Source organism: Phasianus colchicus, chromosome 1, assembly GCF_987193195.1.
Source record: "Phasianus colchicus chromosome 1, bPhaCol1.hap1.1, whole genome shotgun sequence".
NCBI classification, from domain to species: domain Eukaryota; kingdom Metazoa; phylum Chordata; class Aves; order Galliformes; family Phasianidae; genus Phasianus; species Phasianus colchicus.
The window spans coordinates 184,589,689-184,602,428 of record NC_143436.1 but is presented as its reverse complement, the minus strand read 5'-3'; the positions used below and the strand labels follow the sequence as shown (position 1 = coordinate 184,602,428).

The window sequence follows — 12,740 nt, the reverse complement described above, 5'->3', positions numbered from 1 at the left end:
AATATATGCACTTTCTCTCACATCAGCAGCAAAGTTCTTTAGAATATTTCCACTCCTTGTAGGACAAGTTTGGCTCGTTGGTCTAGGGGTATGATTCTCGCTTAGGGTGCGAGAGGTCCCGGGTTCAAATCCCGGACGAGCCCAACTTTTCTCCAACTTTTCTCTTCCCCTTAGCAGGAAGTGGGCAAGGTTGGAACTTTTCTGTGTCTGGCAAGATTGCGGAGCAGTTCCTCCCAGCCTTACTAAGACACATGAAAAATAAAGATGGGGTGATAGGTGGGTAACCAAGACAACTTCACGAACGGAAGTCATGTCTGACAAACTTGGTGGCCTTTTATGATGGAGTTACAGCATCAGTGGAAAAAGGAAAAGCAACTGACGCCATCTACCTGAACTTGTGCAAAGCATTTGACACTGTCCTGGGACCAGACCATTCACTGGATAAGGAACTGGTTGGATGATCACAGCCAGAGACTATTGGTCAGTGGTTCAGTGTCCAAATGGATACTGGTGACAAGTGGTGTTCCTCAGAGATCGGTGCTGGCACTGGTGCTATTTAACATCTTTGTGGGTAACATGGACAGTGGGATCAAGTGCATCCTCAGCAAGTTTGCAGATGGAACCAAGCTGAGTGATGCATTTGACATGCTATAGGGAAAGGATGCCATCCAGAGGATCCTGGACAAGCTTGAAAGGTGGGCCCATGCAAACCTCATGAAGTTCAACAAGGCCAAATGCAAGGTCCTGCACCTGGGTCCCAAGCACAGATACAGATACATGGAGAATGGCTTGAGAGCGGTACTAAGGAAAAGGGTTTGAGGGTGTTGGTTGATAAAAGACTACTCTGTTCTCATGAGACTCCACCAGGAATATTGTGCCCAGTTCTGGAGCCCCCAACACAAGAAGGACATGGAACTGTTGGAGCATATTAGCATATTTGGGGGTGTTGGTTGACACTCGGCTAAACATGAGCCAGCAGTGTGCCTGGGTGGCCAAGAAGGCCAATGGCATCCTGGCTTGTATCAGAAGTAGTATGACCAGCAGGAGTAGGGGAGTAATTGTTCCCCTGTACTCAGCTCTGGTGAGGCTGCACCTTGAGTACTGTGTTCAGTTCTGGGCCCCTCACTGCAAGAAAGACATTGAGGCCCTGGAGCGTGTTCAAAGAAGGACAACAAAGCTGGTGAGGGGTCTGGAGCACAGGCCTTATGAGGAGCGGCTGAGGGAGCTGGGATTGTTCAGTCTGGAGAAGAGGAGGCTCAGGGGAGACCTCATTGCTCTCTGTAACTACCTGAAGGGAGGTTGTAGCGAGCTGGGGGTCGGCCTCTTCTCCCGTATAACCAGTGATAGGACTAGAGGGAATGGTTTCAAGCTGCGCCAGGGAAGATTCAGGCTGGATATTAGGAAATACTACTTCTCTGAAAGGGTGGTCAGGCACTGGAATGGGCTGCCCAAGGAGGTGGTGGAGTCCCCTTCCCTGGAGGTGTTCAAGGAACGTTTGGATGTTGTGTTGAGGGATATGGTTTAGCGAGAACCATTGGTGATAGGTGGATGGTTGGACTGGATGATCTTATAGGTCTTTTCCAACCTTAGTGATTCTGTGATTCTGTGATATCCAGAGGAGGGCCAGGAAGATGATCGAAGTGCTGGAGCACCTCCTCTATGAGGACAGGCTGAGAGAGCAGGGGCTTTTCAGCCTAGAGAAGAGGGGCTCCAGGGGGACCTTACAGCAGTAGCCTTCCTGTACCTGAAGGGAACCTACAGGAAAGCTGGGGAGGGACTTTTTATAACGATAGGTAGTGACCTGGGAAGGGGAAATAGTTTTAAAATGGAAGAGGGTAGATTTAGGCTAGATATCAGGAATAAATTCCTTATTGTGTGAGTAATGAAACACTGGAATAGGTTGCCCAGTGAGGGATGCCCCCTCCCTGGAAGCATTCAAGGCCAGGCTGGATGAGATTATAAGCAGTCTGGTCTAGTGGGAGGTGTCCCTGTCTACAGCAGAGGGTTTGGGATTCAGTGATCTTAAAGGTCTCTTCAAACCCAAACCATTCTATCATTGTGTGATATCATTGAAAGTAATTATATCAGCACAAACATTTCTGTGTAGATAGGTTAATTTCTCTATTTTCAGTCCAATTAAAGAAATGCATCAAATGTTCAGTGTTAAAGTTGTAAATAACAGAATGAGTGGTCCTGCAAGATAGATATTTAAAGAAAGACACAATGATTCAGAAAACTGGACAACTATGGGTAAACTTTTGCAGACTCTTACAGAGACTGCAAAGATCCTCAGCAGCTTGGTAATCAATGTAAAATTGTTTATAGAGTCATGCCTTTCAGAACATAAATGGGACATGCACCACAACCCTTGCCTTGTGGTCAAAATCCGGGAAGGTGTCTGTTAAAAAGATATTGCAGAATTGGAATTGTTTAATTTCCTAACAATATTTATATTGCAGGCAGTTTTTTTTAAAATGTAACATTTACACAAAATACTTTCACCTGCAACACGTTATGTTCATCTGCTCCAGAGAAATGTCCACAAAGTGCAGATTTTCCAGGTTAAATATAGGAATGTGTGAAACTTAGAGCAACTAAATTGCTATTTTGTCTTGAGAATGACTGTTGCTGAAACTATGGATAATGGCTATCAAATTTGATGATGATATGGTACAAGGGCTAAAGATGACATGAAAGAAATGTGCATGGTTAGATAATATAGTTGTCTAATTGCTCCTTTCTTCTCCCTTCCCTCTTGCCTAGGTGACTCGTACAGCAGTAGCCCAGATAGCACACCCATGGGCAGCATCGAATCTCTCTCCTCTCACTCCTCTGAGCAGAACAGCACCACCAAATGTGTGCCCTCTCAGCCCAGGGAGAAGTCAGGAGGGATTCCATGGATTGCCTCTCCCCCTTCTTCAAATGGCCAGAAGAGTTCAGGCCTCTGGACCACAAGTCCAGAATCCTCATCAAAGGAGGATGCAACAAAAACAGACATGGAGTCAGACTGCCAAAGTATAGCTTCTGTCACTGGACCAGAGAATGCCTCTCCACCAATAGATCTGACTAAGAAGAGTTCCTATAGTCTGTCTGGCCTGAAAAGATCTTCAGGTTCTTCCCTCAGATCAATTCCATCAGCTGAAGGTAATTTCAAGGTTTTTTGTGACATTAGTGAGTTTACTGTGAGGCATCAAAAAATAAAAGATGCATCTGAAAGCTAATGTTACTCTTTAATTTTGTTTATTTTTTAACTTTTAAGGTATGTTATTTCACTTTTGAAATTGCTTCTGACACATTTCTGTTGTCATCTGTACAACTCACAATACCAGTGTTTCTAGGAATTTAGAGTACTCTCTATCCTGCAAAGCCTCACAGAGGCTGCTGACTTGTAAGATTTCTGGCTTATAATATAAAAGAGTTGGTATTTGTGGTTATTACTGCATCAGAAGAATAAACGCTGGCAAAATTATTGTCAATAATCAAAGTTAGCACTTACATTCAGAAAGCCCTAGGATTAATATATCTAGTAACAACTTTATTGCTTCTTGTGCATGAAATGAAGAGTATGTCTGAAACCTTTTCTACAGATTATATTTACAACTTGTAATAATTAGCTCTTTTTTTTTTTTTTCATTTAAAAGTTTCATTAAGCTTCTGTGCATACCAAAATATTAATTCTTACATTCTTAATGCCATCTCATTTCATAGCGAATACTACTTTTAGCAGGAGTTTGGACTATATGTCTGCTTGAGATCCCCTCCAACGTGATTTTTCAACAGTTATGTGCAATATTCTGCTTTATAAATGTTAAAGGTTTCCATCCTCACTTTTTAATGACTGTACTATCTAGCCATGTAAGTGCAATATGGTTTTTTAGCCTGCATAGTTTTAACATTGTTTCTTCATCCTTGCTGCTGGTCCTTTTCTCCTGGCTTTTTGCCTGTTTCATCTGTGTCTTAGTAAGTACTTACTCCCTAGTTTGCTTCTTAACAAAAAATTGCTTTGCATGTTACACATACAAAACATCTTCAAATTAGCTTTAATAATGTTTATTATTTGGTTGCTTTCTTTAGGTAACAAAAGTTGCAGTGGATCTATACAGAGCTTGTCTTCAACAGATACAAAAGATACACCAAAGGCTCCACTAAATCCTGATTTGCCTCCCAAAATGTGCAGAAGATTAAGACTAGATACTGCATCAAGTAATGGCTATCAAAGACCAGGATCTGTGTAAGTTAAGACCCTTCGGAGTTCTTAGTTCTTACAATATTGTCTTCTATGAAATGATCACAAAGAGCTTTACAAGTAGTTGAAAAAGCACTCATGAACACTTGCTTGGTCTTTATTTATGACTTACTTACCAAAATTAATCAAAATTATAAACAAAGGAGACACTGACAGTCTAATGTCAATTGAAAGATTACCATTTGCTTCATTAGACTGTAAATAAGGTCCATAATGAAGACTTGGATTTTTGGAAAGTATTATTAGTATTGATCATGGAGCACATTGTAGCTTACTGTCCGTGCTGTTATGTGAAGAAGATTATCAGATTTTATTTATGCGAGTCAAAAATAGGAGCAAAGTTAAAAAAACATTTCTCTGAAATTTCTTCTGCTGTTGCATGGTCAGTGGTTGAGATCTTTGTTTATTTTCTTATGGTTTTGTTTGTTTGTTAGTTTGTTTGTTTGTTTGTTTGTTGAGAAGAAGATAGTCGTCAGCAATAGAAGTTGAAATTTAGGTTGTTGAGATTTTGCTTTCGAATGTTTCTTAGTGCTTATAACATAACCTTAAGAATGTGTTTCTTAAAAATGTGATTTTGCTGTAATGTTGAATCTAACCCAGACTTTATGTGTTCCTGGGAGTAAGAGATTTCCAGAACAGCAGAGCACCAAGAAGTTCTCCAAATACTAACGGACTCCATTCAGTCTCTCCAATTTTTAAACTGGAATACATTACTGTAATCATTTCACAGTCTTAGCTTTTCATCTTAACTTAAACAGAAAATCACCTGCACAGCTCAGCAGACTGGCAGTAAGAGCCAGTATATCTCTACTTGGCATTCAAGAATAAATGTTTATATAGAGAGTGATGAGTTTTCCTTCTTGCTGACTCAGCAAGGCTCTGGAGGATGTGGAATTCAGTGGACTAAGATAGGTTATGCCCATAAAAATTCTGCTAATTATGTACTTAAAAGGAGCTTTTGAATTTCCTCTAGTTTTCAAAGTGAATACTTGCAACAGTCTTAAAAAATGTTTCCATGTCTTTATATGGTTAAAAGTAAAATTAGTTTGTGACTTTAATTAATAAGCAAAGTGTAAAGCAAGGTACTTTCTTATTTTCAGAGTGGCTGCAAGAGCCCAGTTGTTTGAAAGTGCTGGTTCATTTAAACAAGTTTCTTCAGGACGGTAAGTGCTTCTTACTGTTAAACAAATTGTAAAATCCTTTGTATTTTCCTGGCTCCAGAGATTGAAATAGAAGTGTTGGAGCTTTGTTCTCTGTCTTCTGGGCAGCATCATGTGGCACACAAAACTTTTGTTATTTTTTATACTCACCCTTCTTATGGAAGAAAACTAAACCTAATATAAAGTAGCAGCCTTTCTAACTATTCTGTCCCCTTCTGAGCTTGCAGGGAGAGATGCTGAGGTTAGTGATCTGCTCATGGACACAGCTACAAGAGAAAATTAACAAGATGAGGGCACTTCACACACTGTTCAGCTATTTGTTATATACATCCTGTCAGCAGAGTAGCAAACATGCTAGTTTATGATAATTTGCTCATGTGGTCAAGTACTGAATAACATCTACTTTAGAAAGCTCAGGATTAATTTAATCAGGATCTCTCCCATAACACGTCCCATCCCTTAGTACCTGTCCAGAGAAACAGTTGCCCTTCGTTCTTGATAGTCTGCATCAGAAATTACTTAAGTTTTCTTTGTAAATGTATGCAATTATTCAGTGGATTTGATCAATTTCTACACCAAATGAACCTAGAATGTTCTGATATGTGTTCATCTAGGAAGCAGTAGTACTTTCTATATTGCTAAACGGCCTTAATTATTAGATTCAAGTCAAATAAATGTGTGTGGGAAAGGTTCTCTTTTCACCGTCTCTGCATCTCAAGTCTTTTGAGACAGAATGTATGGTTTAGTCCATCATTTTACTCTGGTACAGTCATCTTACTTGAACTGCTAAGCAACAGAAAAAATAAATAAAGCGTAATATCAATCCATTAATCTAAAGATGATAATAAAGTAGCATAGATATAAACAAAGATGCCAACATGTGCTGAGATGTGCAGTAGGGAACACGACCATCTTCTCTGCCAAATGTGGCAGTGGAGAGAAAGAGAAAGCTGACCTGAAAAGACCTACTGGTTTTGTTCAAGGGAAACAGTTTACGGAATCAAGACTGTTCTTCTTTCTGTGTGGTACATGAAATGTGAGAAAACTTTTAGTGTGGCAGGGAGAGAAATAGGATGAGAAGGGGAGGACATTAATTTAGGGAATAAAAGTGTAAAAGAAGAGACTGGAATATTCATTGGCCAGTGACCTGAGCCAAGAGCAATGACTGGTTCACCAGTGCTGCATCATTTTACCTCCACTTTTGTTCCTTCTCTTATTTTGTTTTGCTCCCTTCTTGTAAACTCTCTGCTAACGTTCCCTTAGAACCTGTGTCATCTCTACCTATATATAAAAAGCATCTAAGAAGCCAAAATCTGACAAAGGGAAAATGTAGCAGTTGATAATGGATATGAGAAGCAGATAAGATAGCAGAAAATACTGAAAGGCTTAATAGCTCTACCACTTCAGCCTTCCTAAGAAAGCAGAAGAGCAACAATAACAAGAAGAATGGAAAATGAGAGGTCAGCAGGCAAAATGAGGAAGAAATAAAAGGTAGCTCAGCTGTTCTTCTGATGCTGCTCGAGTCTGACTGAGATTTTGCAATTCAGAGCCAGCTCTTATTTGCCTTTCATGCATGCTGTGACTATAAAGTCTGAATTAAATCCTTAGGGTAGTCTATTTTGATCTGAAATCATGGTAATTACATTTGATCCACACAGTAGATGGGCCTTTTGGATTCCTATTGCTCCTATGCAATAAGCATATGCAAGGTAGAATGTAAGGCAGAGAAGCTACTTTTATGCTGTCTCATTTGATATCATAAATATTTAAGTGAGGACTGTGATGATCTCTGTGAAGGGTCAGTTTACAATGCTGTAAATAACTGATTTTGAAATGTATAGCTACTGCTTACCTGTGCATAGCACTGTCTAAGTAGCTTCATCCTGTCTTGATGCATTTGTTGCCTGAAATGGTATTTCATAATTACCTGTATGGATCAAAAGTACCTATACAGCTTTGCAGTCTCATTTTGGCTCATGTATTCCAGCAGATTTCTGTTCACTCTCAATAACTGCCTGAAGGGAGGTTTTAGTGAACTGGGGGTCGGCCTCTTCTCTCATGTAACAGTGATAGGATGAGAGGGAATGGCCTCAAGTTGCACCAAGGGAGATTCAGGCTGGATATTAGGAAATAGTACTTTTCTGAAAGAGTGGTCAGGCACTGGAATGGGCTGCCCAGGGAAGTGGTGGAGTCACTGACCCTGGAGGTGTTCAGTGAACATTTGGACGTTGTGTTGAGGGGCATGGTTTAGTGAGAGCTATTGGTGATAGGTGGATGATTGGACTGGATGATCTTGTAGGTCTTTCCAAACCTTGGTGATTCTCTGACTCTACTATCATTCTGTGATCTGGATAATCTCACAATTGATGCTTCACCACCGCAGTGACTTAGATTTCCATAATTCAGTCCTCCCGGTAGTGCTTGCACCACCTCTTTCTGACTTTGCATAATGTCTTCTGTGTACTAGGAAAGTTGCATCCCCACACACATTTTATTTTTTTTTTAATGATGGGTCATTATTGAGGCAGCTTTTATCTGTCTTTCTGTACACCAGTACCTGCCTTCATAGTGGCACTGATTTGAAAAGATTTATGATAGTTAGAAAGAGGCAGAATGAGAGGCCACTGCACCCTTCACCATTGGACAGATAAGACCAAAATTTTATGCTATTCCCAGCCTGTGCTCTCTTTTTTTTTTCCGTCACACGGTTGCTTTCACTTCTCATTTTTCCCATTCCTTCCCTCCTGACTTCAAGTTTATTAATCACCCATCTCCCAGACTGTAGCATTAAGGTACTTCTGTTTTCTGTCTGTCTCTTTGTAGACTGAAAACTCATTAGGGCAGGAGCATAATTTTAGAGCTTATTTGTAACTTTTAAAATAGGTTAACAAAAGTATCTCAGGTGTTGCTGACCGTGTGTAATGTGTACTTAGGCAAAATAGTTTTGGCCTGTGGCCACTTGTGTAAATTTATCATGGGCTTTTATGGGGGCTTGTTACAGTTGGAATAGGTGATCTTAGTGGTCTTTTCCAAATTTTATGATTCTATGATATCTATGACAACAAACATAATAAAAGGCAGCAAAAGGGAAGAGTCTATCCAGTGAAATCATGAAAAGGAAGAACTTGTAGGAAACATGGGTACCAGAAATGTTTTGTTTTTTTTCTCTTAACATGAATCACACTCTTCTGAGGTGTTTAGATCATCTTAAAAGAGCCGTAATAGATGATCATGATGTCATTGTATGCTTTTTAACAAGCAGATTTATTTGCAGGGAGGAGGGTATTAACATCATAGGAGAGAATATGATTTTCAGCATTTAGTTTATCTACTAAATGCTGCCAAAGATCTGTAATCCTGTTTCCTTGCTATGCTTCCAGATAGATAGCATTGAAGTGAATAATGAGTGATACAAACAGCGTAAATAATCAAGTTAGATATGGAAGGAATAAGCCAGCGCTTGAAAATTGCTCCAGAATTATGAGTAAATATCCTTAGATTCTACATCAGGAGCAAGGTAGTGGGAAGATGATGTGGAGAAGCTGATAATTCATGAGCTTCTGAGAGGGTGATTTTTTTGTACTTTGTGCTTCTAGATTTGTGTGATGTCAAATGCTCAATAGCTTTCACTTTCCAGAACTGAGCAAATCAGAGTCTATGTTTTCTTGTCTCATATGTACTTTAAAAACAAACATATTTCGATCACAAAAAAAATTAGAAGCTGAAAGCAGAATAGTTTAGTAAACACAGAAGCATAAAGGAGAAAATTTCATTTTACTTTTTCTAAGGACATGAAAAAACAACATGCTTTGTTTTGAGAATAACTTAAATAATTCTGCCTCATTCAGATATTGTGATTCTGCTTTACAGTTGCCTTAGATGCCTTTTATCAGTGTTCCTCAGATGTTCCATTCTTAACATGGGAAACTGGCTTGATACCACAAAGTGGTGGAATTAATGAAGTTCAAAATCATGCCTGTATTATAGTAAATTCATTACTAATTATCTGATAATCATTGCCACTGTATTCATTGTTAACAGTTATTGTGCTGTTTTATGTGTATAAAAGTTGTGTGGTTTATTTTTTTAATTGTGAGGGTATTTCAGAGATGCCAAATAAAAAAGGACCAAGAAGTAGTTGCAGACATTGAGGTGAAATTACTGTCTTATGTGCACACTGCTTAGAACTGGTCCTCTTCCTCTCCCCCACCAAAATAGACCAACTATATCCAAACCCATATCTCATATATATACATGACATAGGTAGATGTGCAGAATTGCTATTATTTTGCATGCATTTTTTTGTTTGTTTGTTTGTTTGTTTGTTTCAGTACACAAAATGTAAAATATTGCTAGGACAGTGTTGCATCCAGCCAGAGCAGTGCTTTTATGGCATGAAACAGAGGTGGTACTTGTATATCCTGGAGTATTCTAGGATATGGGGGATGTTTTGGTTTAATAGTCTTCTGGGACAGTACTGAAGGATGGAAAGCATCAACTGGAGGAAACCAAGTAGGATAGCATCTTTTTTGAACTGTGGCTCTAAGGAGCTGTCCTGGAAAAACGCTAAACAGAGCAGTCCAAAACAATCCAAAAAGCAAGCTAACAGTGAAGCAGAATAGACAGTGAGGAGCCCAAGGCTCATGTCATTTTTGTTAGCAATAGGGATGTACCTGGAATGACATTAAAGAGTCAGAAATGGAAGCTTATCAGATCATCCTAAAAATAAGGTACTCCTCTCTCATGAGGGAGCTTCACAACCTCTCTGTGCAGCTCCTCCCAATGCTCTGTCACCCTCAAAGTAAAGAAGTTTTTCTTCATGTTCAGACTTAACTTACTGTGTTCCTGTTTCTGTCCATTGCCCCTTGTACTGTTGCTGGGCACAAACATAAAGAGCCTGGCCCCATGCTCTTGACACACACCATTTAGATATTTCTTTTAAGAGACAAGATCCCCTCTCAGTCTTTTGCAGGCAAAAGAGTCCCAGAACTCTTGGCATTCCCTAGTAGGGAAATGCTCCAGGCCCTGATAATCTTTGTAGCCCTCTGCTGGGCTTTCTTTAGTAGTTCCTTGTCTTTGTTAAACTGAGGAGCCCAGAACTGGACTTCAGATGTGGCCTCATCAGGGCAGAGTAGAGGGGGAGGATCACCTCCCTGGACCTGCTGGCCATGCTCTTTTTAAGGCATCCCAGGACACCATTTGCCTTCTTGGCCACAAGGACATACTGCTGGCTCATGTTGTCCATCAGGATATCCAGGTCCTTCTCTGCAGACCTCCTTTCCAATAGATCATCCCCTAATCTGTATTGATGGTTGTTATTATTCCCCAGGTGTAGGACTCTACACTAGCTCTTGTTGAACCTCATCAGGTTCCTCTCTGCCCAACTCTCCAGCCTGTCCAGGTCTCATGAAAGGCAGCACAGCTTTCTGGTGTATCAGCCACTCCTCCCAGCTTCGTATCATCAGGAAACTTGCAGAGGGTGCAGACTATCCCACCATCCAGGTTACTGATGAAGATGTTAAACAAAACCAGACTGACGTGGCAGTATCATTACATGATTTATGACTGTTATCTCACTATTTTGGGAGGAAAGACAAAATAGATTACATGTCACTTACATATGCACATTGCTGAAAGATATTTCAAAAATTTGAAACTTCACCAAAGGCCATGTTCTGGGTTAGTGAAATAAAGTCTGGCTGTAAGGAAAGTTCAATCACCATCTCCCTGTCACATCACACAAATGTGAAATGATCAACAGCTCCATCTTTGCATTGCAGAATGTGGTTTTCCAATAACAGAACTCAGAAAAGCTGATGGATCATATAGAAATTGCTTCCAGGGTATAAAATAAAGTCAGGTGTTAGAGTTCTAAATAAAGCATAGGAATCTAGTGAGAACTTGTAAATGAGGTAACTTTGTGTTCAGTCTCTTATTTTGTGTGCTAAAAGTCTTATCAAACTATTCTGTCCTCTTGCTCTGGAAGCAGATTCTGATATACCTGATTATTTCTTTGTACAGATACCTGTGTAGTGTTGTGTTGTATTATTACTGTTTTTTTAATGAATCTTTCTTAACAAGAATTCTTCAGAGATTCTCTCCAATCATGGCAGTTGCAGTCCTTCTCTTCTGATCAAGAATATGTTTTTGCAGCCATAAATTAAAAGACATAAGCTGTCTGTTGTTCTATTCAAGAAAATATGTTATTGAATGTTCCATTACAGGCAGTGGAAACTGGGGAGCCATTTGTTGCACTTTCAAGTAGATATGCACCAGAACAGAACCCAGACCTTGAGAGCCAGCTGAGCTGGACATGTGGCTTTTTTAGACAACCTGAATGAGGTGGCTTAGCCTGAAATTCATTCCAGACACCTCAATCTCCTGTGCTGCAATTGAATCATCCTGGAGGACACATTTCTCCTTTTTTTGTGTCATATTTACCTTACATTTATTATTTTCTTCTGTAGACTAATCAACTGTATTTTCTCTCAAATCATGGTTGTGAGCCCTTGATGACTTGCTGATCTCTTTGGAATTCTCTCCAAGCAGTTCATAACTTGCTACAAGCAACTTTTTCAATTCATGTACTTTTGAAGGATAATTTCAAATACCCTTCAACTATTTTAACAGTTACAATGCTCACGTTTAAGTTTCTAAGTAGGATGTAGGTCTCTTTTCTACAGTAACATAGTTGGTAATCCCTGGTAAACTAGGAGTTCTAGGAGTTATTGTCTCTTCTAATTCTGCTCCTCTGAACTACTGCGTAATGAGTTGTTATCATCCTCAGGACAAGGGGAGATGGTTTTAAGTCGAGGGAGGGAAGATTTAGGATGTCAGGGGGAAGTTCTTTACAGAGAGAGTGGTGAGGTGCTGGAACAGGCTGCCCAGAGAGGTTGTGGACACCCCATCCCTGAAGGTGTTCAAGGCCAGATTGGATGGGGCCCTGGGCAGCCTGGTCTAGCATTAAATGGGGAGGTTGGTGGCCCTGCATGTGGCAGGGGGGTTGGAGATTCGTGATCCTTGAGGTCCCTTCTAACCCAGACCATTCTGTCATTCTGTGATCCTGTACTTCTGCAAGAGATTATTCCTACATTTCCCAGGTTTTAACTTCAGTTTTTCATATGATTTTTTCTTATTTTTTTATTTCAGACAAGCAAAAGCCATGTATTCCTGTAAGGCTGAGCACAGTCATGAGCTGTCTTTCCCACAGGGGGCAATATTTTCCAATGGTAAGATGTTTTACATTCCTTATTTATGTTTAATCCAACAAACGAAAACAAAACAAAACCTGAACTGTATCTGCAAGATAAGAGTGTAATTCAACTCTCAGTTTT

The 12,740-nt window shown here is 39.9% G+C and overlaps 1 protein-coding gene and 1 non-coding gene across 2 annotated transcripts in view; both read left to right on the top strand.

The window, feature by feature from the left end:
* The window catches only part of ARHGAP42 (Rho GTPase activating protein 42), a 160,101-nt gene that overhangs the window by 141,946 nt on the left and 5,415 nt on the right, over nt 1–12,740 (top strand). The window contains exons 20-23 of the mRNA XM_031616148.2: nt 2,764–3,144; nt 4,075–4,231; nt 5,347–5,409; nt 12,556–12,635. Coding sequence (XP_031472008.1) covers nt 2,764–3,144; nt 4,075–4,231; nt 5,347–5,409; nt 12,556–12,635 — 681 coding nt within the window. The remainder of the gene's footprint in view (nt 1–2,763; nt 3,145–4,074; nt 4,232–5,346; nt 5,410–12,555; nt 12,636–12,740) is intronic.
* TRNAP-AGG (transfer RNA proline (anticodon AGG)) lies at nt 72–143 on the top strand. Its single transcript has one exon. It is a non-coding gene; the product is annotated as a tRNA-Pro (tRNA).